This window comes from Onychomys torridus, chromosome 5 (assembly GCF_903995425.1).
Source record: "Onychomys torridus chromosome 5, mOncTor1.1, whole genome shotgun sequence".
Classification (NCBI taxonomy): domain Eukaryota; kingdom Metazoa; phylum Chordata; class Mammalia; order Rodentia; family Cricetidae; genus Onychomys; species Onychomys torridus.
The window spans coordinates 82,513,307-82,536,481 of record NC_050447.1 but is presented as its reverse complement, the minus strand read 5'-3'; the positions used below and the strand labels follow the sequence as shown (position 1 = coordinate 82,536,481).

The 23,175-nt window shown below is 43.2% G+C and overlaps 1 protein-coding gene across 1 annotated transcript; it reads right to left on the bottom strand.

The window, feature by feature from the left end:
- Positions 1–3,538: 3,538 nt before the first annotated feature.
- Positions 3,539–18,447, bottom strand: LOC118583487 (lysozyme-like protein 1). The gene is made up of 4 exons (XM_036186852.1): positions 18,303–18,447; positions 17,622–17,780; positions 4,303–4,381; positions 3,539–3,608 (listed from the first exon to the last, which is right to left on the bottom strand). Exons 1-4 carry the CDS (start codon positions 18,439–18,441, stop codon positions 3,539–3,541), a joined length of 447 nt encoding a protein of 148 aa, XP_036042745.1. The 5' UTR covers positions 18,442–18,447.
- Between the last annotated feature and the right edge of the window lie 4,728 nt (positions 18,448–23,175).

Genomic DNA, 23,175 nt, shown 5'->3' with positions numbered 1-23,175 from the left:
AAGAGGATGACTTTTGGTTCAGGGTTTCAGGGTCATGAGTCATGATCTCGGTGGTGAGGCAGAGCCTTGTGATGGAGAGATACCGGCCAGGAAGCAGAAAGAGAGGAAGGGGTAGGGGTCACAGTGTCCCTTCAAAGGTATACCACCAATGGCATGCTTTCTCCATGAAGGCTCCACCTTCTAAATAGTTCTTAATTTCTTTGTGTGTGTGTGTTGCACACCTGGAATGCATGTGCAGGTAGATGTGACTATGTGTGTGTACAGAGATCACGGGAAGACATCAGACATTCTCTCATTTTCAGCTTTATTTCCTGAGACAGGGTTTCTCACTGAAAATGGAGCTAAGCTGATGGCCAGCAAGCCCCAGAGATCCTGCGGTCTCTTCTCCTGTAGTACTGAATAATAAGCACATGTGACCACATCTGGCTTGTGTTAAAAGTTAAAAGATGTGTGTTCTGGGGATTTGAACTCAGGTCCTTAAACTTGCACATAGTGTGTCCTTACCTGATGAGTTAGGTCCCAACTTCTGACCATTTCTAACACTTTCCAATAGCACTATCAGCTGGGGACTAAACTTTTAGCACATGACCCTTCAAGGAACATTCCAGATCCAAAGTTTACATAATAGCTTCTTTGCTTCTCTCCATTGACCTCACAGAAGGGTAAGCTTCGATAGATGTGAGTTATACTGTGAGAGTGGAGAGATGCTTCCCCAGTCTGCATGTGAGTGACCAGCAGAAAATGAAGCATGCTTTACCCAATGCCAAGGTCATTGCAAGCCACATCTTGACAGTAGTAAAAGTGTTATAAATACAAGAGGCAGCCTGCACTCCCTTCAGTCATCCCAGGTGCTCAGCAGAACCGAACAGCACCAGAGTTTTGATAATCAACTATTACGTGGTCATTACTGCAAAGGGGATTGTGACAAACCAAGGAAGTGAACGATAAAATCCAGGCATCAAGTTTACAGACTGGAAAGGAATACCAGCCCTGGATAATACAAACTCAGAGGAAGGACCTCAGAGGGTCAGAGGAGAGGGAAGCTTCATGTGGGCTGGGCTGAACTCTAGTTGCAGCCACGTTTCCCCACCTAGGCAAGAACCAGTGTCAACCAGTGGACGCAGGAGCTGTCAAGGAAGATGGCAGACAGGATCAGAAAGTGTTAAGGGCACCAGAAAGCAAGCTGAGCTGTAAAGGGTGGAGAGCCTGGGGGAGGGGTTTCTCAAGAACCAGTCCCCAGAGGGGGAAAAAGTGTGCTCATAACACACCCCTAATATTAACCATCTGCTCAGTGCATCTGGTAGGCTTGCTGATACGTCAGTCGTGAGGAAAATAAAGAAGAAAGTCTGCTTCCGGGTGTCATGGAAACCGCACGCAGGGAAGGAATGAGGGTGGCTACCTCACTGTGACTCTTTTGTCAAATAAAGATAACCTAAGAATAGAAGTAATCATTTCCTCTTGCATTTCTGAGGCATTAATTATGGAAAATTATATTTTTATCCCAAATTAGTATTTATAGAAATACTGAATAAATAAAACATTTTGGGAGGAAAATAGTGAGATTGCATGCTTGGAAATTTTATGAGTTTTGCAAAAAAAAAAAAGATCAATCACATAGCGCCAGCAAGCGTCCCATTATCTTGAACTTTGAGGATTGTTTTTTTTCTTTCCCCTGGCCATTGATGGCTGGCGCCAGGTCTGTGCCAACCTCACTCATTAACTTGGTGCCACTGGTTTTTAATGAAGGAGGAGGCTCCGCTGAAAACGAGGCCTGCAGGACAGATGGATGACTGGGCAATAGCAGGGAAAATACATATTTATGGACTTCCATAGGCACAGGTTATTGATTTAGTGGACCTTAATGATTTAGTGGACCTTAATGATTTAGTGGACCTTAATGGAGTCTACTTTTTTTTTTTTTTTTTTTTTTTTTAGTTTTTCCTCAACTCATCTTATAGAACTATTTGTCAATTCTTAAATGTGTTCCAAAAGCTTTTCTCCCATGGTTTACGATGCTTGTTAAGTTGTGACAATATTGATGCATAGTCTTTGACAAGCAGCTGTTATGATATTTCAAAGATTAAAGATGCAAGTTAAGCTAGTGGGTATAAAGTGAGCAACAGTCAAGGCTGGGCAGTGGCAACAGGGAAACACTGAAGCGTTCTGTAGGTGTTAGGACAGTGTTCATCAGTCTGGGGGACTTTTTCTAATGGAGGCTTATTGCTCCGTAACCGTTTCTCCAAGCAAACCTCGATTTAGTAAGGTCTGCATCATATTGCGCTCACCAAGAGCCTATAGCTTCCACCTCAATTTTAGAGCAAAGCAGGTTGAACCAAAGCTTCAACCAACTGTGGCCCAGTGGGATAGAAAGATGTACAGGAAACTGGACATGAATCCCCCAGGCAGAGCCATTCTGCTCTGAGCATCAGGAGAGGGAGCCATGGCCATCTCCAGCAGAGCCATCCTGGAAATATCTCCTGGATTGATGTCCCTGGGCCACTGCAGCTTGGTATAGACTCCTTTCATGTGGTCCTCAGGTTCCAGGTTCTAATCCATTCTGCACGTCTTGAGATGAAAACAATTTTGTCACTGTATAAAATGAGGATATGACTGTGCTTAAATGATAGGGTTATATAGGAATGAGAAGTTAGGGGAAGGGAAGCCTGTGAGTTAATGCTTAGGGTAAGGGGGTGCAGGGTGTGAAGAGCTAGGGACTCTGCAACAGGTATTTACAATGCTGAGGGAGCCTGGAAGCCAGCATACACTTTGATATGCTAATAGACACCACCACCAATAGGCATTTGCCTGGAGTTTCTTTTGAAACTAACACTTGCGGTTCTCAGCCTGCCTAAAGTTATGACCCTTTAATACAGTTCCTCAAGTTGTGGTGACCCCCAACAACAGTAAAACTATTTCATTGTTACTTCACCAATAATTTTGCTACATACTTGATATGTGATGCACAAAGGGGTTGTGACCCACAAGTTCAAAACCACGGCTCTAGATGTTGGTGCTAAGAACTGTGATTTATCTTTTTATTCCACTAGAGCTGCCATTAGGATTCCACCCAGGATGCAGGAGCGTCCTCTTCAGCAGCATCCATCCCAGGAAGTGCTGAGCGTACCCTGACTAGAAAGAATGGCCACACACTCTTGGGGATGTAAGGGTTGGCAAACTGGGTAGCAGCCTTCTTAAGATTCCTTACCAAGTGCATCTTTTGACCTTCAAAAGCCTCATTTTCGAGTGAGCAGACATCTCAGGGCTACATACTTAAGGACCTTTACAGCAAAGAAGAAAAGTTTATTCTCTTAAACATTCCAGAGATGATTTTCCCAGGTCTCAACAGCATCAAGTTATTGTGACATCACTGAACTCAAGCCAGGAGAAAGTGAAGACATATAAACGGAAATATTTATTTCCTTTAAACACAGCTTGGATTCCCTCTCCAGCTCTGAGAAGGGATACTGTGTGGAGAAGGGATACATACTCATTACAAATCTGGGAAGTCACAGCAGAGCATTCTCGCACTTGCTCCAGATCAGGAGACCTCGCAGCCTTTCTTCCACTCAGACAAGTCCTTGCCCTCACAGTGTTTCTTCCAACCCTGCCTGAGGAGGAGATGGGTGTAGAGACAGCAAGAGGAGGCATGCCACCACAAGTGACCTTCGGTGTAACCTCTGGAGGGGTGTTCAGTGGTTAACCTGCTTCAGACAGCTAAAGTTTCCATCCCTCCGTCTCACTAAAGCCTTTCTCTGTCCTTCCTCCCTCACCCCATTTCCTCCTAGTCACTATTTGCCTCACCAACAAGCAAATTACTTTTGTAAGGATGGATCATGGAGAGCTCCAGCTCTGAACTACCAAATGGGTAAACCCAATTAGCAGGACTCTTTAGAAATACAGCCATAGAGATGAAAGGAGGTTGCTCAGAGGTGACCCTGCTAGTTGTCATTTACAGACTTGGGCATCTCATCCTTATTGCTGTTTATTAATTACCTTTCTCCACCAGATAGTGTTGCAGCCTCTAAATCTCACACAAATTTAGAGCAAAGTCAGGCTCCCTGCCCCCTGGTGTGGTGATAGATAGACCCCTTTCCTTCACATGACATTAAGACTTTTCCCATACTTGTCCCTTGTGCTGTGTTGCTCTGGACTCTCACTTTCGTGGGGGTGAATGTAAACTACTCAAATTCCCTCGTCTGGACTACTTCAGATGTCGGTTTTCCATGTCCACCCTAGCCACTATGAATAGACACACAGTAGGTCCCATGCAGGTCAGCTTGAGTCTCCCACAGAAACACTCACCAATAGTTCATCCCTTGTGTCTCTTTAACAATTTTCTTGGCACAGAGAATGGCATCTGTGAGGTCATCGGTGATCAAGGCTGTAAAGAAAGATGTGAGGGTTAGCTGGGGCTTTTGCTGTCTGAGGGGCCCCTTACACCAGAGCTTCTGTGCTCTTCTGGAAGGGGCTCAGAGAGTTGAGATTTTTCCCTACAGAGAAACATGAATCTCTTTACCAATAATACAGCTTTTGTTTTTAAGACCATCCTCACTCTTGGGCTACCTGAGAATAATACAGTTCTGAAAAGTTTGGAGAATTGCATTTAAAAGATAGTGGGAAGCATAAAAAAATTTTAAAAATTATTTATGGCATGTGTGTGTGTGTGTGTGTGTGTGTGTGTGTGTGTGTGTGTGTGCATGTATCTGCAGAGGCCAGAATGGGGTGTCAGATCCTTGGAAGCTGGAGCTATAGGTAGTTGTGAGCTGCCTGATTTGGATGCTGGGAACCAAGCTCAGGGGCCTCTGGAAGAGCATCAGGAGCTCTTAACCATGGAGCCATTTTTACTGTCCTGTAGAAATACACATGTAAGGCAGGGTAGCATTTTTTTTTTCTGTACTTAGATCACTTTGACATCTATGCCATCTCTATCAGTAAAGATTAAACGATCTATTGTCATTTTCCAGTTTATACACTAAAAGAATGTTTATCATGTGAAGAAATGTGAAGTCGTGAGCTAACTGCCCCATTCTTTTTGTCAAAGTCTCCCGGTGGAAGGGTAATCCTTGATTGTCAGTGGTTTTTCCTGCTTGCCTGGAAGTGGTTTCCAAACCTCCTTGACATAAACATGACAGAAAACATCAAACAAATATGAAAAGTCTAACATCACTCCTCCAACAAGGTGGGTTCTCCAGGTGCAGACCTGAGGACAGAATGGTGGCTTCTAGAGTCTGGGAGTTGGGGAAGCAAGGAGGTATTTGGTCACAGTACAAACTTGCAGAACAAAGCTGCAAGGTTCTTCTGGAGGTCCAGGGTACAGCATAATGATTATGTAGTTAATACTGTATCACACACCATATACCACACATTATACACACCCACATACCACCCCCCCACAATCCAACACATACACCACATACATACCATAAACACACTATGCACACACACATATAACACACAGATGCCATACAAATACCATACCACATATACAACACACACCTCATACACATGCCTCACCTATAATACACACTCTCTCCACGTCATATACCACCCCATTCCACACACCTCCACCACATATACACCACACACACACACACACACACACACACACACACACACACCCATACCCACACACGTATACATACCACACACAAACATCATATATGCACCACTCCCCCATATACTGCATACATATCACACACATATAACACACACACACACACACACACACACACACACACACACACACACTATTCGGTAACTATGAATGTCCCACTAGCTGAGTGCAGAAATCACTTCACAATACAAATGGATCTGAAACCATCACATTGTATACACACTTTACATAGGGTTTTTGTGAATTATACTTAAATAAAGCTGGAAAAGATAATACACAGTAAAGTTAATTAACATTAAATGCATCTAAAGCCTTAGCCTCTCTATTGTCTAGCTAGATTTCAAGTGCATTGCCATCTGGTGGCTCTCCCATCAGTCTATTTATTGGACAGCTTTTGAAGAGACTATGCACTCGATGGTGCTTAATGAGAATTAGCTCTAAGATGTGATTGTCAATGCTTTGAAACTGAGGTGTTTATCCTCTAACATTTTACAATAGAAATGCATTTATTCTGTCAGAAAAAAACAAAAACAAAACAAAACAACAACCAGAAAGAAGAAACGGCTTGAAATGTCACATTTTAATAAAATATCACAATAGGGAATTGTTCGTAAATTTGCTAGAAGTGAAATTTTTCCTTCAGTGTGCTGGTTTACTTTTAGTTGTAGTACTTTTCTTAGAAGATTAAGGTTGTGACATTTCCTGTAGGCAAATTTATTCAAAATGTGGTTTATTTTGATTTTGATTTAAAACAAACTACCATTTCACAAGAAAAAAAAAAAAAAGAAGAAGAACCACAACAGAAAGAAAACCGGAGCCAGGATTGAGGTGAGGCAGGAGCAGCTAAGGTAGAGTGTACAAACTCTTACATCTAGTTTAGGGTCACCAGGAGCAGCAGAGCTATGGCAGCTTGGACATCTTGCTTCTGGAGACACATATATCTATAAGAGCTATTCATTACTGTATCGGGCATACAGTAAATATCTTCATGAAAACCCCCATCCATCCTCAGAACATTTGTTTTAGTGGGTGCCATAATTGTTCCTATAAACTGAGGCCCCATGCCCAGTAAATGGGCCTGTGTTTGGAAGAGGCTAGGATTAGATCCTAGAGCAAGTGACATTGGTGTTGTCTCAAGGGACGGGGAGGGAGCATTACATAATGTGAAGAGGAAGCTGCCATGTTCCATTGTTCTATGACAGAAGTCTATCCCATGCATATGTGCCAGGGCAAGATTCAGTCTTGGGAAAACAGTTTGAAGCCTGAATAGGACTCATTCACTCACAGCAGGGCTGTGGGATGTCGTTCTCTATGCTGTGAACATGTGTTGCTCTGAGTGGTTGCTCAATAAAATATTGATTGGCCAGTAGCCAGGCAGGAAGTATAGGTGGGATAAACAAGGAGAATTCTGGGAAGAGGAAGGCTGAGTCAGTAATCACAGGCCAGACACAGAGGAAGCAAGATGACAAGGCAGAACTGAAAAAAGGTACCAAGCCATATGGCTAAACAAAAATAAGAATCATGGGTTAATTTAAGTGTAAGAGCTAGTCAGTAATAAGCCTGAGCTAATGACTAAGCAGTTATAATTAATATAAACCTCTGTGTGAAAAAGGTTGCCGGACTGTGGGTGAGAGGTTTGTCCCAACTGCCAGGACACAGAAAAACTTCCAGCTACACAGCAGGATCAGATGGTGTAAGCTAGGAAAGAGGCACCACAGGGGAAGCTGTTTGTCAGCCTGGTTAGGGTGTTTCAAAAGTGCTACTCAGAGCTGAGTGGTGGTGGTGCATGACTGTAACTCTAGCTCTTGGGAGATAGAGGCAAGAAGGTTATGAGTTCAAGACCAGCCTGAACTGTATAGTAAGTTGGAGCCCAGCCTGGATGACAGGAAATCAATACAATAATAAGAAAAAGTCTCTTGAAAATGACTGGATTAGCTTAGTGCTTAGGAAGCCTGGGGCCAAAGAGGAACCAGATGCAGAGTTGAGACATTGAAACAGTGAAATCACCACAGAGGGGCAGCAGAGGGGCAGAAATTGGGGAGGCAGCAGGCTTTTCAGAAGGATTCTTGCCAATAATTGTTTCTGCCCAATTTATCTTAAATGGACAATTCTGTCTAGTCAAACAAGAATAGGACCAGTTCCTCGGAAACAATATACAGTGGAATAGTTTACTCTACACTCCACAACGGAAACCAGCAGCAGTTGGTACCCAGAGTAGTTCTTGTTTTCAGTTAGCACATGTCAGAGTCCCTGTGCCTCCCCCTGCATCCCTCTGAGTAATTACAACCTCCATGGTCCTGGTTTACATCTCTTTTTCTTCTCTGAAGTAACAAAGGCCAACTCAGATGCTCAGCTGATGAGGAATAAGATTAATGTACATGGACTACATTATATGGAGATATAGGCAATCACGTTTTCTGTAACCGTCTCTCATTAGCAAACCCTGTGTTTTAGAAGAAGATTACCATTATATCAGGAAATTCATAAGTAGTGTGTGTGTTTATGTATGCATGCATATGCGTGTGTGTCTAATTTACATATATGAGTATTTACTTAGTCTTCTGGTGCCTTAGCAAAATATCTGGGACTAAATAATTTATAAATAAGAGAATTTTGTTTAGTGCATGTTGCTGGGAGATCCGCTGGTGAAGTCATGTGCCAGAGGGCGTTATTGGAAGACAGGAAGCATGCTCACTCCAGCCTCCCTCCCCATCCTATAAAGTCACTAATGTCAAGATAGGGTCCCCATTCTTCCTCTGTCATCTAACCTGAACTGTTTTCCAAACACCCCACTTCAAAATACCAGTCACAGAAATTTGGTATTGTTTCTAACACATAAACTTTGGGGGAACACATTTAAACCACAACAAATACATTAAAATAAATTCTGAGTAGTTTGAAGAAAGGAAGAAAGGGTTTTAGGAATACAGTTTTGAAATCAAACAGACTGAATAATTTCTGAAGTGGCATGAAGTCCATACTGTACATAGATGTAAGATCATATACCTCATGAAGATACCGAATGCCAACTCATTTCTAGGATTTCATAATAAATGTCCCTACTTCCATATAGCACATGGGACAGAAGGACATTGTTCCCAATTACAGTCTTTCTGGCCCAAGACTGAGGCCTACCAGTCACTGAAGGCTGGTTAGGGTATAAAGCCAACATCCTATTTTCTATTTTAAAGCTGTTTCTGAAAATTCCATCCTAGGGATGGAGCCCAGGGTCCTGTGTATGCCAAGCAAGCACTCGATCACTGGGCCACAATCCCAGCCCTCCATCTCTAGCTGAAGCAGAAACAGATATGAATGTTCTTTAGTGTTTAACCATCGACCACTGACACTTCCACTTCCTACACAAGGATTATCCTGCATTTCCCAAGACTTCCTTAACTGGAATTATTTCATTGATTGATTGATTGATTGATTTGTGGTTTTTCGAGACAGGGTTTCTCTGTAGCTTTGGAGCCTGTCCTGGACTAGCTCTGTAGACCAGGCTGGCCTCGAACTCACAGAGATCCACTTGCCTCTGCCTCCCGAGTGCTGGGATTACAGGCGTGTGCCACCATCGCCCGGCTCCTTAACTGGACTTACATTGGAACAGTATTAACTGAATAATGTATGTATCAAGTCAAGCATATCTGTGATAGTGAGAAGAATTTTTTTTCCTGCTGTCAACAGCTGGAAACATAGGAAAAAATACATGAAAAGTTTCTTTTCAGATGTTGGACACCTGATGGTACCATGTTGGCCTTTAAGAGAAGAAACAGAGGCATAGAGCCTGTGATTGCCATGACTTTTTGCTCAGAGAAGAATAGGTAGGTGAAAATTGAGATGGGTCAGAAGCTCTGGAGCAGGAATTTGTGGAGACTGTCTGAAAGGCAGAGTACACCTGAAATAATCTGGATGAGCCAAGTGTCTGACTCCCTGGGCCAGGCAGGAATAAATGCTCTGGAGCTGGACAACAGCAGGGTTCTACAGGTTTGGAAACTTACCCTATTTTTTGCTACTCAGGATGAAGAGACCTCACTGAACCTCTAGGGCAAACCCTTGGCTGGCAGGGAGGGGGCATCCTGAACAACTCTTTCATAGGGGTTACATATCAGACATCCTGCATGTTATATATTTACACATTATGATCCATAACAGTGACAAAATTACAGTTATGAAGTAGCAATGATAATGATTTTATGGTTGGGGATCACCACAACATGAGGAACTGTATTAAAGGGTCACAGCATTAGGAAGGTTGAGAACCATTGTTCTAGGGCATTCCAAACAGGTGCCAGGAGAGACATATTTTGATAGAGGATGAACTAGCTACACCATAAACTAGTCTAGAACTCTGTCATGGTATTTAAAGATAAATTCAGCTGCTTGTCAATGTCCAACACTCCTTCCTTATGGGAACAACAAGCCAGACACCCACAAGGCTACTTAAGCACACTAGCTAGTAGCCAAGAAAACTATTACATAGAAAAAGAGGTGTTGATACGTAAACCATAATAAGAACCAAATGGTCAACGCAAACAGAAAAATATGATGTGAGATGGAGTATAAAATAATTTCCTACCACTAGATAGAAGATATTAGACTCGAGTTTGATAGATTATACACTTCAGGGGAAAAGATCAGAGATTTTGATGACAGAATTTGAAGAATTAATGGAAAATACTGAAAAATATAACATATCAGAGGAGGAAGTCATTGAGTGCTGAGAGAACACTGGGCATGTTCAAGTCGGAATCTAGAAGGAGAAGCATGCCCAAGAAGGATCAAAATGTTTCCTTTCCATCTAGGACTTCATGTATACATAGAAATGCATATTATTTATACACACATTTTCATGCTTGAGACACTTTGTTCCTGTACGTGTACTATGCAGAAATTTATTTATTTCTTACTTATACATAAACTCTCTCAAGAACGAAAATGAAATAGAGTCACTCTCAGACAAAGAAAGCTGGGCACGCTTGTTAGGCCTCTACCACAAAACCAGAAACAGTTGAAGGAAATTATTTAGGCTAAATGAGAATGAATATTCCTTAGCTGCCGGGCCAAAGGACTCCATCCAAGGAATGAAGAGTAAGTGCTGAAGATGGAGTATGTGTAACATGAAGTGAAAGATGTCTCTGTTATAAAGTGGTCTGCCAGGTAACTATTTAAAGTGAAAACAGTAAAATTCCTACTGAGGTGCACCACATGCCGAAATGAAATCGAGTCCTGAGATCGAATGCTGTGAAGCAAGGATCCCATTTAAACCAGAGATAACAAACATGCATGCCTATGCTGTCCAGAAGGTGACATTGTGGGGTCTTCTGACACTTCCTATCTTATTTTTTTGAGACATAGTTTCTCACTGAAACTGGAGCTCACTGATTGGCTAGAGTGGTGGCCATGCAGGCCCCCAGGATCCTCTTCTATTCCCCGTCTCCCGCTCCCATCACCGGGATTATACCCACTGAATCAGGTTTTTTATGTTGGTTGTGGGGATGCAAACTCAGATGTTCGTATTTGCATAACAAGCATTTTGCCGACATTTCCATCTCTGCCTCCACCCTTGTTTTTAAATAAAGTTTTATTGGAAAACAGCCAAGCCGAGTCATTTACATATTTTTGTGGCTGTTTTCACACTACATTATAGTTTAGTAACTGCAACAGAAACCATATGGCCAGCAAAGCCTAAATAAAATATTTGCTATGTGGCCTTTCAGAAAAGCAATTGCTGACCTTGATTCAATCACTTAACACAAATATGTGATTGCCAGAATGGACGCAAATGCTAACTATGTTCTCACCTTTAGTGCCCAGACATAGATGAGTTAAAAGCGAAAGAATACAAGGAAACTGACAGGGTAGATTCTTCCCAGAGGAAGCTGCAGTTACAATCACACTATGACATGGTGTCTGTGTAAGAGATGGTACCCTGGTTAAGGGGAGGTAGAGGACACTAGTGGAAGCAGGGCTAACCCACTGAGAAGACCACCATCATCAATATGCACGCATCTCATAACGGAGCTTCAGAAACTCGTCTGTTAGAAAGAAGAAACAAGGGGTTGGGCATTTAGCTCAGTGGTAGAGCACTTGAGGCCCTGGGTTCAATTCTCAGCTCAAAGAGAGAGAGAGAGAGAGAGAGAGAGAGAGAGAGAGAGAGAGAGAGAGAGAGAAGAAAAACTATGATACGATATCCACTAATTGAAGAATGTACAGAAAGAACTCAGACAAAAGAATACATAAGGGACATTTTCTGAACATTCAGCTATAACTACAGAGCACCCAAGCTTTCTTCAAATACTTGTTTGCCATGGAGACAAACTACGTCCTGGAGAGCAAAGATAAATTTTTCAGTCTGGAAGCCATATAGATTAGCCTCCCTGGTCCATGCCCAGCATTCCCTTGGCCTTTCTCCTCTGCTGAGTTCCTGGTTACTGGATTTATGCCTTCTTTGTTTTCCTGATTTGTGTCTTTTTTTTTCTTGCTTTAATTTTTCCTCTTGTGAAAAATCTCCCCCTAATGGTGCTATGAGAAAATGATATGGCAACTGTGCTAGAGCCTTCCTCTATACCTGTCTTCACTGTGCTCTGTGCACTGGGAAGCACATCTGCAGAGAAGCCACCACTGGATTTCCATGTCCTCTGACTTCTGGAGGCTTATGTAAGAGTGAACACCAGTAAGGAAGGGAGGGAGGGAGGACAGTGAGTTTGGGATTATTTCCCTCCAGATTTTTCTCCATGTCACTTGACACATCTGTGTCCCCCAGAAAGGTCATGTCTCCTCCTCATAGTCTTCAGTGGGAACTGGTCACAGCCCTGTTTTCATTCTGCTTTGGATCAGGTGATGGTAGTGCCTACTGTTCCCAGTTGTCCACTTTACCATCCTCACTGTTTCCCAAAAGAAAGATCATTCATTCATTAATAGATCTATTAAATTTTTCCTGGATTGCTGGAAGGTGTTATGTATGCTTTTGGAGGAGAAGAGAAATCTAAAGCTCATCCTTCAGTCTTCAATAATGACCAGCCTAACAAGATATGCCCATTGGTAGTAACCAATCATTTTCTGATGGGACCTAAGGCCTGCTCTGTAGATAGAACCCATTCCTGGCACTGTTGACATGGCTGAGAATCTATGGCTAGATATGCTATAGGCCCTAGAGAGAACCCAATACTATTATTGTGCTAAATGGACATAGTATAAATGTTTCCTAATAGCTTGTTCCTATGCTCATAGATGAGAACTTCACTCAGCCCTCATCAGAGAAGCTTCCTTTTGTAGCAGATGACAATTAATATTAAGATCTTTAACTGGTAAACATGAAGAGATGAGAAATTATAGTACTCAGTCCTCAATGGGATATCCATGTCACACCCCTCCATGCAAGTCTTAGAATCTTCACAGAAGAGGGATCAGAAAGTCTTTAAGAGCCAGAGGTGATAGATAACTTAAAGGGGACACTTGTCCAGACACAGCAAGTCACATACATATGAACTACTTATAGTGGTTGCGACAACATTCGTAATACCGTGCAAACTCAGGTAGAAAAAAAATCCCATCATGGAAAGGGGGAGGTGGAAATGAACTATCACCAGGAGATAAGAAATTCCTGGCATTTGATATCTGTTGGGAGAGTCTGTTTTCCTTAATGATGTAACTCCTGGCACATCAACCACACTGTAGACTCCACTTCTAAGACTAGTTGGGCAACACAGACTGGACTCTTTTGAGAAAAAAATGAAAGAAGTTGGGGGAAGCAAAAGCTCAAAGTTGAGTGTGTTTGGAGGGGAAGATGGAGAGGGTGGATCTGGAGGAGTTGGGGTAAGAGAAGGATATTATCAAAATAAACTATGATATTCTCAAAGAACTAACAAAACATTTACATTTCCCCCTTAATTTTCAACTTTGAGTTTTCTGGGAAGTCAGAACACCAAGTGATATAAAAGGTGAAGCGCTGTGGATATCACTATGTATAAATAAAACACTGGCCAGTAGCCAGGCAGGAAGTATAGGCAGGACTAACAGAGAGGAGAATTGAAAAGAGAGGAAGGGGAAAGGGGACACTGCCAGTGGCCGCCATGACAAGGCAGATAAAAGGTACCAGTAAGCCACGAGCCATGTGGCAAAGTATAGATTAATAAAAATGGGCTGAATATAAGAGTAAGAGCTAGACAATGGTAGATCTGAGCAAATGGCCAAGCAGTTTAAATAATATAAGCATCTGTGTGTTTATTTTATAAGTGGGCTGTGGGACTAACAGGGCTTGGCGGGGTGGGGGTTAGGAGGGGGAGGGTGGGGATGAGGGGTGGAGAGAAGGTCTGCAGCTACAAATGGCGCCCAACGGCTCAAGTTTCCACCTTAAAGGTCTCCAACTACAGTGAAGTTTTTACTTTTTAGCAACTTGTCTAAAAATGTCCTCATGATATACTCAAAATGTATTGACAATTTGACTAATAAAGGAATTTCTATTGGAAATTTTTCTTCTTCAGAATTTTGAACACATAGTTACTCTTTCTTCTGCTACCAGTGTTGCAGTTGAGAAATTTTATATTGCTCACTCCTTGCTTAATCTTTTGTATGGACCACATACATTCATTTTCCTAGTGAGTTTTGGAAGGATGTGCCTGAGTATGAGCCTCCATTATGTGAGTCACATGGGAGGTCTTAGGTGCTGGAGTCCTGTTCTTTAGTTTGGAGTTTTTTTTGGTGTATGTGGTGCTATGGGTGGAAATTTGAATTTCAGTAAAGGGCTCTGCATCTTTCCTCTCTTCTGTCAGGTATCATATCCTTGTAGTTCGCAATACCGTTCATTTTCTTGGCCATACTTCTGTTCTCTGTCTTTCTCCTGTGCTGCTATTAGAGATGCCCTCACAGTGTTTTCCTTCTCTAATCCTTTAAGCTTTCCTTTCTGCCCTCAGTTGCTAAATCACCAGAATTCTTTCTCTGTTTTGTTCTCCTTTTTCCTACAACATGCCTTGTTCTAGCTTCATCAGTGACTCCCAGTGAATACAATGGTGGTCCAGTAGGGGTGAGGTGTATTAGTTTTCTATTTCTGCCCCCCCCCCCCAATTACCACAAACATCATGGCATTGACAGCACCAGCTGTTCTTATAGTTGTGTGAAAGGGCAACATGTTTTCCTTTGTGAATGGTCTAGGGGAGAACCTGTTTCCTTGCTTGTTTGTGTTTGGGTAACATTCGGTCCCCTCTGACTGTAGGACTGAGGTAGATGTTTGATGGTTTGATATAAGATGGGAGCCATCTCTAGCTTCTGCAGGCCGCCCACATTGCGTGGCCCATGTCTCCCTCACCACTCTCCAAGCCAGCAACGTTGGTTGAGTGTCTAATCTTCACCTCTCTTTCTGTATCTGCCTCCCTGTGACCTCAGGTGAACAAGGCTCTACCTCCACAGATTCACACGCTTAGACTGGGCCCAATCATTCTGTCCCGTATGATCTTTCTTGCTCAAACTCAGCATTTGTAGTCACAATTTTGAAACCTCTTTTGCTCATTGGTTTAAGGGATGGAATGGTGTATTAGATGCTTTTCTTGTTATGAGGCAAAGTAAATAAAGGAAAAGGGTTTTGAGGGGAAGCAGTCCATCATGGCGGGAAAGGCATGGATGGCAGTGGGAACATGGGGCACATGGGGCAGATGGTCCCCATTGTGTCCCCAGTACAAAAGCAGAGACAGATGAATGCTGCTGCTCAACCCTCTTCTCCTTTCACTCCCACTTTTTTCCTTTGCTTTTTCTTCCTTTCTTTCTTTTGTTTCATATTCTTATTTATTTGGTTGGTTGGTTGGTTGGTTGGTTGGTTGGTTGGTTTTTTGTTTGTTTTTGTTTTGTGACAGTCTCACTTTTTAGCTTTGGCTGTCTGGGAACTCACTATATACACTAGGCTGGCTTTGAACTCACAGAGATCCACCTGCTTCCTGAGTGCTGGGATCAAAGGTGTACACCAGTAGGCCTGGTTCCTTTCACTCTTTTTATTCCATCCACGGAAGGGCGCTGGCCACATTTAGGGCATGTCTTTCTTCCTCAGTTAAACTCATTAAACACCCTTACAGACAGACACCCTTACAGACACCCTTACAGACACCCTTACAGACACGCCCAGAGATCTGTCTCATCAGTGCTCTAGCTGTTTCTTTTCTACACAGAGACAGGGTTTCTCTGTGCAGCTTTGCACCTGTCCTGGATCTCACATGATAGCCCAGGCTGGCCTCGAACTCACAGAGATCCTCCTGGCTCTGCCTCCCCAGTGCTGGGATTAAAGGCATGTGCCACTACCGTCTGGCTCTCTAGCTGTTTCTTAAAGCAATCAAGTTAATGATGAAGCAAAGATCAATTAAAACAGTTTATTTTCTGCTCCCAAAGAATTTGGCCCAGAGTATATTCTGACTGACTTCAACCCTGTCCTTCATTCTTTCCATTCATGTCTTTAATAAGTGGATATTTATTGAGCACCAATAGTGGCCAGATAATGTTTTAGGTACTGGGGACACGTCAGTGAATAAACTAAGAAGAAGGACACTACCATCTTTACCCACCTCTCCTGCCTGCTCCATAGCTCTGCCTCCTCTTCTCCAGCCCCTCCCCCGTGAGCACCACTGATGACTTGCCTCTCACTACAGTGACACTTAGGTGGCATCCTCTTTGACCTTCTTCATGCCATTCTTGCAAATCAGTCCTTGTTTTGTTTTGTTTTTGCTTTTGTTTTAAAGATTTATTTATTTGTTATGTATACAGAAGAGGGCACCAGATCTCATTACAGATGGTTGTGAGCCACCATGTGGTTGCTGGGAATTGAACTCAGGACCTCTGGAAGAGCAGCCAGTGCTCTTAACCTCTGAGCCATCTCTCCAGCCCCAACTCAGTCCTTTATAACCAGTGCTCTACTGACTGACCATGCCTGTCCCCCACTGCAAGCAGAAATCAAGGCCAGCTTCTTAGCCTAACCCGTGGCCTGGCTGCCACCAACTCCTCAACCAGAAGTTTCTAGCCTTTCCTATGATTCTTAGGTTTTCTTTCCTTCCCCATAGGAAAAATGGCTCAGTACTCCCCTGCCCTTAAACCTTACTATATCCCCTTCTTCTTCTTCTTCTTCTTCTTCTTCTTCTTCTTCTTCTTCTTCTTCTTCTTCTTCTTCTCCTTCTCCTCCTCCTCCTCCTCCTCCTCCTCCTCCTCCTCCTCCTCCTCCTCCTCCTTCTTCTTTTTTGCTTTTTGCTTTGCCTAGAACGACTCTTCTTGATTCTCAGGTCCTGTATGTCTTCCATGTCCTTAGTCAGAGTTTTTCAGGAACCTCCCCCCCCCCCCTATTTTTGATGGGGTGATTGGCCTTAGGGTCTCCAACATGACAGACAAACACCATATGCCAATGAGCTAGATTCCCAGCCCTGGAATTCCTTAAACTATCATTTTCCCCTGGACCCCAGTCAATCGATGCCCTCCTGGTCAGCCATCGAGTTAGCTTTTGTGCCCGCACACCCTCTCTTGTTCACTGGGTAAGGCTTGGTGAAGCAGAGCTCATGCCTACTGTGGTTTTTGTTTTGTTTTATTTTCTGCTCTCAATCCTGATCACACATGTGCCCCTTGAGTAACAGAAGCAGAGAGCAGGAAGTCAATCCTGGTTTAATTTCTACTCTAGGAAATGGAAATCAAGCCCATACGTCTTAATCCACACACAGAAATACTGAATTCTGTGCAGGAAGAACATCAGGTCTGGTATGCACTTGGCAAGGGATGCTTCCCATTCCTGTTGAAAATTGAAATGTTTCAATTCATGAAAAGACCTAGGTCACTGGTTCGAGCCTGTTTTCATGGAGGGCTTACTAAAAACCACCCTACGAGGAATAAGACATTTGCACACATGCTACCGAGTCACCTGCTGGCTCAGACGCAGACTTCCTTGTGCACTTAAACTCTGCACTAAAGCAGACGCAGGCGTGTCTCCTGATCTAGGTTCTGATCTTTGCCCCCGAGGATGGAGAACTGGGATAATCAGAATCAGTACCTGAGCAAGCAACGTGGCAGTGATTCTTCTGCCGTAATCTCTCACTTCTGCACCACGTATAACTGTTTATCTGAAAAATGCCATAGTCAACGGTTCCGTCATCCAGGAGAGTCTGGACTGAGGTGTTGTAACGGCTCTCATAGTATGCCATGCAGATCCCTATATGGGGAGAGAAAGACCTAAGGGGACCACAGTCCTTTATCTCAGCCTGATCTATTGAAGTGAATTTCTTTAGACATGCTCCCCACTGGCCTCCTCCCAGCAGACCTTTGGGAAGGATGCACACACAAGTGAGAAACAGCAGCAGGACATGGGTGTGTGTACAGGAGCAGGGGTGTCAACCAGAGCCTGCCCAGCAGCGGGTAGCTGAGCCTTAAACAGGGAAGCCTAGACTTCTCCACACACTGGGATGGCTGGCATCACTGTTCCTTTCCCTCCCTGTGGTTATGAGCACTGGACTCCAGCCACGAGAAACCAAGGACCAGGAGGAGAAGGAGAGAAGGGCGAGCGTGAGCAGTGTGGGAGAGCACGGGAAGAGCTAGCAGCCATCTCCGACGGGAGGAGAGCTTGGCCAGGCTGGAGACCGCCAGCTGGAAACATGGAGTGGATCTGCTGTACTTCCTAGCAGACACCCACACTCAAAATTAGAACGAGACAGGAGTCAGGGGAGGGGGGTCTCACAGTTTCCAAGGCTAAATCCCCCGTAATTGTCCAGGCCAGCCTTCACAAATATTTTTGCCAGTTTACATCGAGTGTAGAGTTTAGATTCTGCAACTATGCTGAGGCTAATAATCAGGGCCAAGATACCGGCAGTCTTCATCCCCAAGGCCCGGTGGAAGCAGAGCCTGCCAAAAGATTGGGAGGGTGGTCAGACAACCTTGATTCATCCCAAGAGCACCAGTCACCAGAATTTCAGAACATAGTAACCCCACTTTAGTTCTTCCTGGTTGTGGGTGCCCCCACCTGATTCCATCCTCCCCATTTTCAGCCATTCTGAACCTCTATGGGGGGGGATAACCCAGACACAAAACACAGGAATAAGATGGGAGGCCCTTGCTGCTGTGTCCTTAGAACCAGACAAAGAGAAGTGTACCTTCCCTCACTGACATTCAGGTGGAAATCACGGCCTTTCCACATGTCTACCTTAGCTCTCAGTAGAGACAAGGAAAGAAGAATACCTGGAGGTAGGCATTCCCCACAGATGCACTCAGAGAGGAGACAGACAAGTGTCTGTGGGGACATTGGACTTCTGGGTCAATGAAGGGTCTAGCTCTCTGCCATTCTCCTATTTTGAAGCTTTTCCAGAAGGAGGGGTGTCGCTTCCAACATACCAGTCTCTATCTGACACTACAAAAGGATAGGGTGGTTTTTTTGAGGGGTCACCCTCACTGCCACCCTAGTGGAGGTCCCTACATGTTTGACTTCTAGTGAATTAGTGTAGACAGGAGACAATGGGTGACATGAGTGGAATAATGTTGGGGGTGAGGAACAGGGGCAACAAGGGAACCTGGAGATGAGTTATTTAAAGGGGTGCAAAAGCGAGAGTTGCCTTTCTTGCTGATGACCAGCTTCCAACAAGATCTTTTCCCATCCAAATAACTCCTTCTTCAAGCAGCACAACTTTGCTGGAATGAGGCTGGTGTGGTATTTCTGATAACTACTCAGGATACTAACTCAAGATTTGTACAGTTTTTTGTTTGTTTTTTTGTCTATTATTGTTTTCTGCAACTGCCTAGAATCTTCCAAAAGTGCTAGTCATTCCCGTGGAGATAGATTCCCCCAATTGAGAAGTTTGAAAACACGGCTCAGTGTGCAAGTATGGACTAGCAGAGAACCACAGTGGGGCTTCCAGTTTCTAAGCAATGGGGTACCTAGATGCTGGTGAAGAACAAAGCTCAGAAAAATCAGACCTATTTTCTCCAAGTCAGGTTTTGTTGGAACCTGGGTCTTCCTATATGGTGATATATTGTGTTTGTCTGTTTTCACAGTGCAATGTCAGGCTCCAGGAGCCATGTCAGACCGTAGAGGCCACCAGACCTACAATACTATCTGTCTCTTTATGGAAAATGTGGTGGCTTGTGGCTTTACACTGGGGACAGAGAGGCTGGCAAATGATGTGTAAGATGCAGAGCCTACATGTTAATTAAGTTTTCATCCATTGCATCAGAATCTGCTCTGAAACAGATCAAGACAATAGCCAGAGCAGTGGCAGCCCCAAGCACACTGTTTGAAAACTCTGAAGCCAAGGCTTGCCCTTGCTGGGCTGCTCAGACAACTGTGGTTCCACTCTTAATGAGAAGGCAGACTCCAAGTGCCATCTGTAGACTGGTTTCCTGGGTGATGGGTGGAAGGAATCTTGTTCTACTTACTCAGTCAGTGAGCCGTAGTTCCCAGGACCTTCCCAAATCCCCTGAAGCCATTTCTGATTCTCACAAGGCTCGAGTGATCCTTCACTAACTCAAGGGCCTTTTCCCAGAGCTTTGGCAAAGGAAGGATTCTTATCTCCTTTGTTTCCAGCTGCCTGGAGGTTCTAGAACCCCGAAGTTCTCAACAATCTTGTTGTGCATCTACCTGCCCTCTTTTTACTCTTCCTAGTCAGCAGCCTGGCCCATTAGCTCAGCCAAGGCCTCCCGTGCAAGTGAGATCACCTTTCCAACATGGCAGTCTCCAAACTTCATTCCAATCCCCATCACTAAGAGGGCATGGACCCAGAATTCTAAGTATAGGTTCCTATACTTCCATGCTTTATCAACCACCAAAATAAAAATTAAATTATAAATTAAAAATTAAAAGATAGAGGTGAAATTAATGTTTAAGACTTTAACAGCATAAAATGTATTTGCTTTAAGCAAACTGCTGTTAGTAAAATATTTTTAGAAGAACAGAATTCAAGTAAAACGTAAAGGCATACAGAGGACAGGAATACAATATTAAAATGTAAGAACTCCCAACTCCCAATAAAATATTTGCAACATGATTAGCATTCTTACATGATCATTGAAAATGTTGATGTGACACAAAAATATCTGGTTTCAAGCCTATTTATCTCCAGGCTTCAATGGGACAATACATCAAAATTTTAATTGAGATATGTAGGTCTGGTTGGAAGATTATTCCTGGTGGTGCTTAACTAATAACTGCATTTTCTTAAATTTTTTCCCTGCTAATAATGCAGATGTTTTGACCACATTTATTTTTAAGTCTGCATGACACTACGTTGTTCAGTGCTAGCCTAACATACACAGTTCATCTCTGTGCACACTAGAGCTGTTTCTTTCTTCTAATAGAATATTATAATTAATAATCTCATGCATAGACTATTTTTTACTTTTTTAGAATGTCTATAGGACAAATTCCTGGGAACGGGATTTCTGGGCTTTTATGATTTTGTAGTATGTTGTCAGACTGCCTTCCACATGAATTGATGTTAGAAGGCAGGGCTCCTTCCCCACTGCCTGCCTCACATACAGTGTCAGCAAACACAGTGGTTCCATCAGGACGAGAGAGCACAGTTCTCAGTGGTGCCTCGGCAGCTTCTGTTTCCCTAGTTTCAAGCTGCCCGAGCATCTTTTCTCCTGAGGACTCTGTTCGTGGATGTTGTGAGAAGGGTGTGTGCGGAGAAAAATGTGTAGGCTCCTTCTTCAAATGTCCTTCAGCACGCTTCAGAGCAGATTCTTACTATTCAAGAAGACCACAGGAGCAGCCGAAGAACCTTTTTTATGTCCTTTCTAGACACCTGCTTCACATCTGTGCAGGCTACAGGAAAGATGTACAAAAGCCATTCATAGTTTCTACATGTTGTATGAGTCACTTTTCTATTGAGTATGTAAATTTAAATCTAATGAAATGGGTGGAGAGTTTATGTGCTGATGATGAATCAAAGGAAATCTGAATGGATAGGAAAGACATACCAGACTCAAGCACTTATATTAAGATTTGGCTTTCATATTCAGTAGAGTCTCAGTTCAGATTCCAGACAGTTGCTTTGGAAATATCAGTCAGGTTATCCTAATACATATTGGAAAGCAAAAATGACCGGGACTGTTAAAAGCATCCTGAAAAGATGATGAAGTAGGAGCGCCCATAGTGACTAACTTTAAAAGAACACAAAGCTGCTTCAATCAAGGTGAGGTGTCTGATGAGAAGGTCAACGTGCGGTCCACGGAACAGGATGCAGAGCCCATCAGAAGACATTCAGCAGAATGGTGTTGGAGATACAGATGTCATGAGATGAGATGATGCTATTTTTAACAAATGGCTGGGACAAGACAAGCAATAACTAAAGAAGCAAAAGAAGGCTTGGAAGAAACGTAGCTGACACTCTACATAAGGTGTAACTCACAGGTGGTCAATGACCTACTTGTAAAGAGTAAACTTTTAAAGCTTCAGCAAATTAACACCAAGAACCCCTGAGTTTCATGCTTTTGTGCTAAATTTTCATTTTGAAATTTATGGCCAAACACAATTCATAAAATAATTAAAAATAATCATAAACTGGACTTGACCAAATCAAAACTTTAGCCCTTTGAAAAATGCTGTTAAGAAAATGAAAAGACTAGCCACAGTTTGTGAAAATATTTCCATATTGCATGCCCAATAAAAAGCCCTGTGTCCAGACTGTGTACATATTGTGTATCTTAAAATTCAACAATGGGCAAACAACCCAATTAAAAAATGAGCAACTGTGACAAATGGGGCATCTCTGTCATACCACCCCCAGCAAGGCTTGGGACCCATTGTGAAAGAGGAGGCAGAGAAATTGGAGAGGAGGACTGGAGTGCAATTGGCTTCCAGACATGAGGGTGCCTCTGCCCTCATGAACTCAGCAGCCATGGCTGTCTGCCCAAGACCTGCACAAAATCAGGCCATCAACAGCTCATCATGCAAGGAGGGGCTCTTGAGACTCCTCCCCTAACTGAGGAGCCTTTGACGGTTGACAGCTTCTGGGGGGAAAGTCAGTTTTCCTTAAGGGGACGGCCCCTGGGAGGTTGACCAGGAGATGACTCCACACCCTTGAGTACACAGGCAACATATGTTAGACTTGGTGGATTGTTCTTACTCTTTTTTTTTTTTTTTTTTAAAGGAGGACACAAAGTTGGGAGGGGATGAAAGAGGGGTGGATCTAGGAGGAGTTAGGGAGGATGTGAGGGGTAAATGTGATCAAAAAATATTATATATATGTATGCATGTAAAATTCTCAAAGAATGAATAAAATGTATTCACATTTTCCTTGCGAAGAAATAAACAAAACCACCTGAAATGGGGGTGTCAAAGAAGGTATGCAGGTAGCAAAGTGGATGAGTAGATGGATGTCTCCTGTCATCGGTTGCAAAGTGATTTCTAAAACTATAATTACTTATTGCTTCAATGCAAACTGAAATTGCTGACAAGTTGGTTTTAACCAATGAAGTCAAGGAGAAGAAGGAACATTTATTCCTTGCTTGAAGAAGGCAGTGCAGCTTGCACATTTGGAAAGTGGCTGGGTAAAGTTTCTTGTATAGTTAGACCCAGGCTTATGGTAAAAACCAAACTACTATAAAGTACTTCTTCAAGT

What these genes read in the sequence shown, in the direction of transcription:
- LOC118583487 (XM_036186852.1), bottom strand. Translation starts at nt 18,441, where the DNA reads ATGAAGACTGCCGGTATCTTGGCCCTGATTATTAGCCTCAGCATAGTT. An exon ending in GGGATTTAGCCTTGGAAACT is followed by an intron (nt 17,781 to 18,302) that starts GTGAGACCCCCC and finishes CTCCCCATATAG; the next exon opens with GGATCTGCATGGCATACTAT. An exon ending in CTGCCACGTTGCTTGCTCAG is followed by an intron (nt 4,382 to 17,621) that starts GTACTGATTCTG and finishes CTTTCTTTACAG; the next exon opens with CCTTGATCACCGATGACCTC.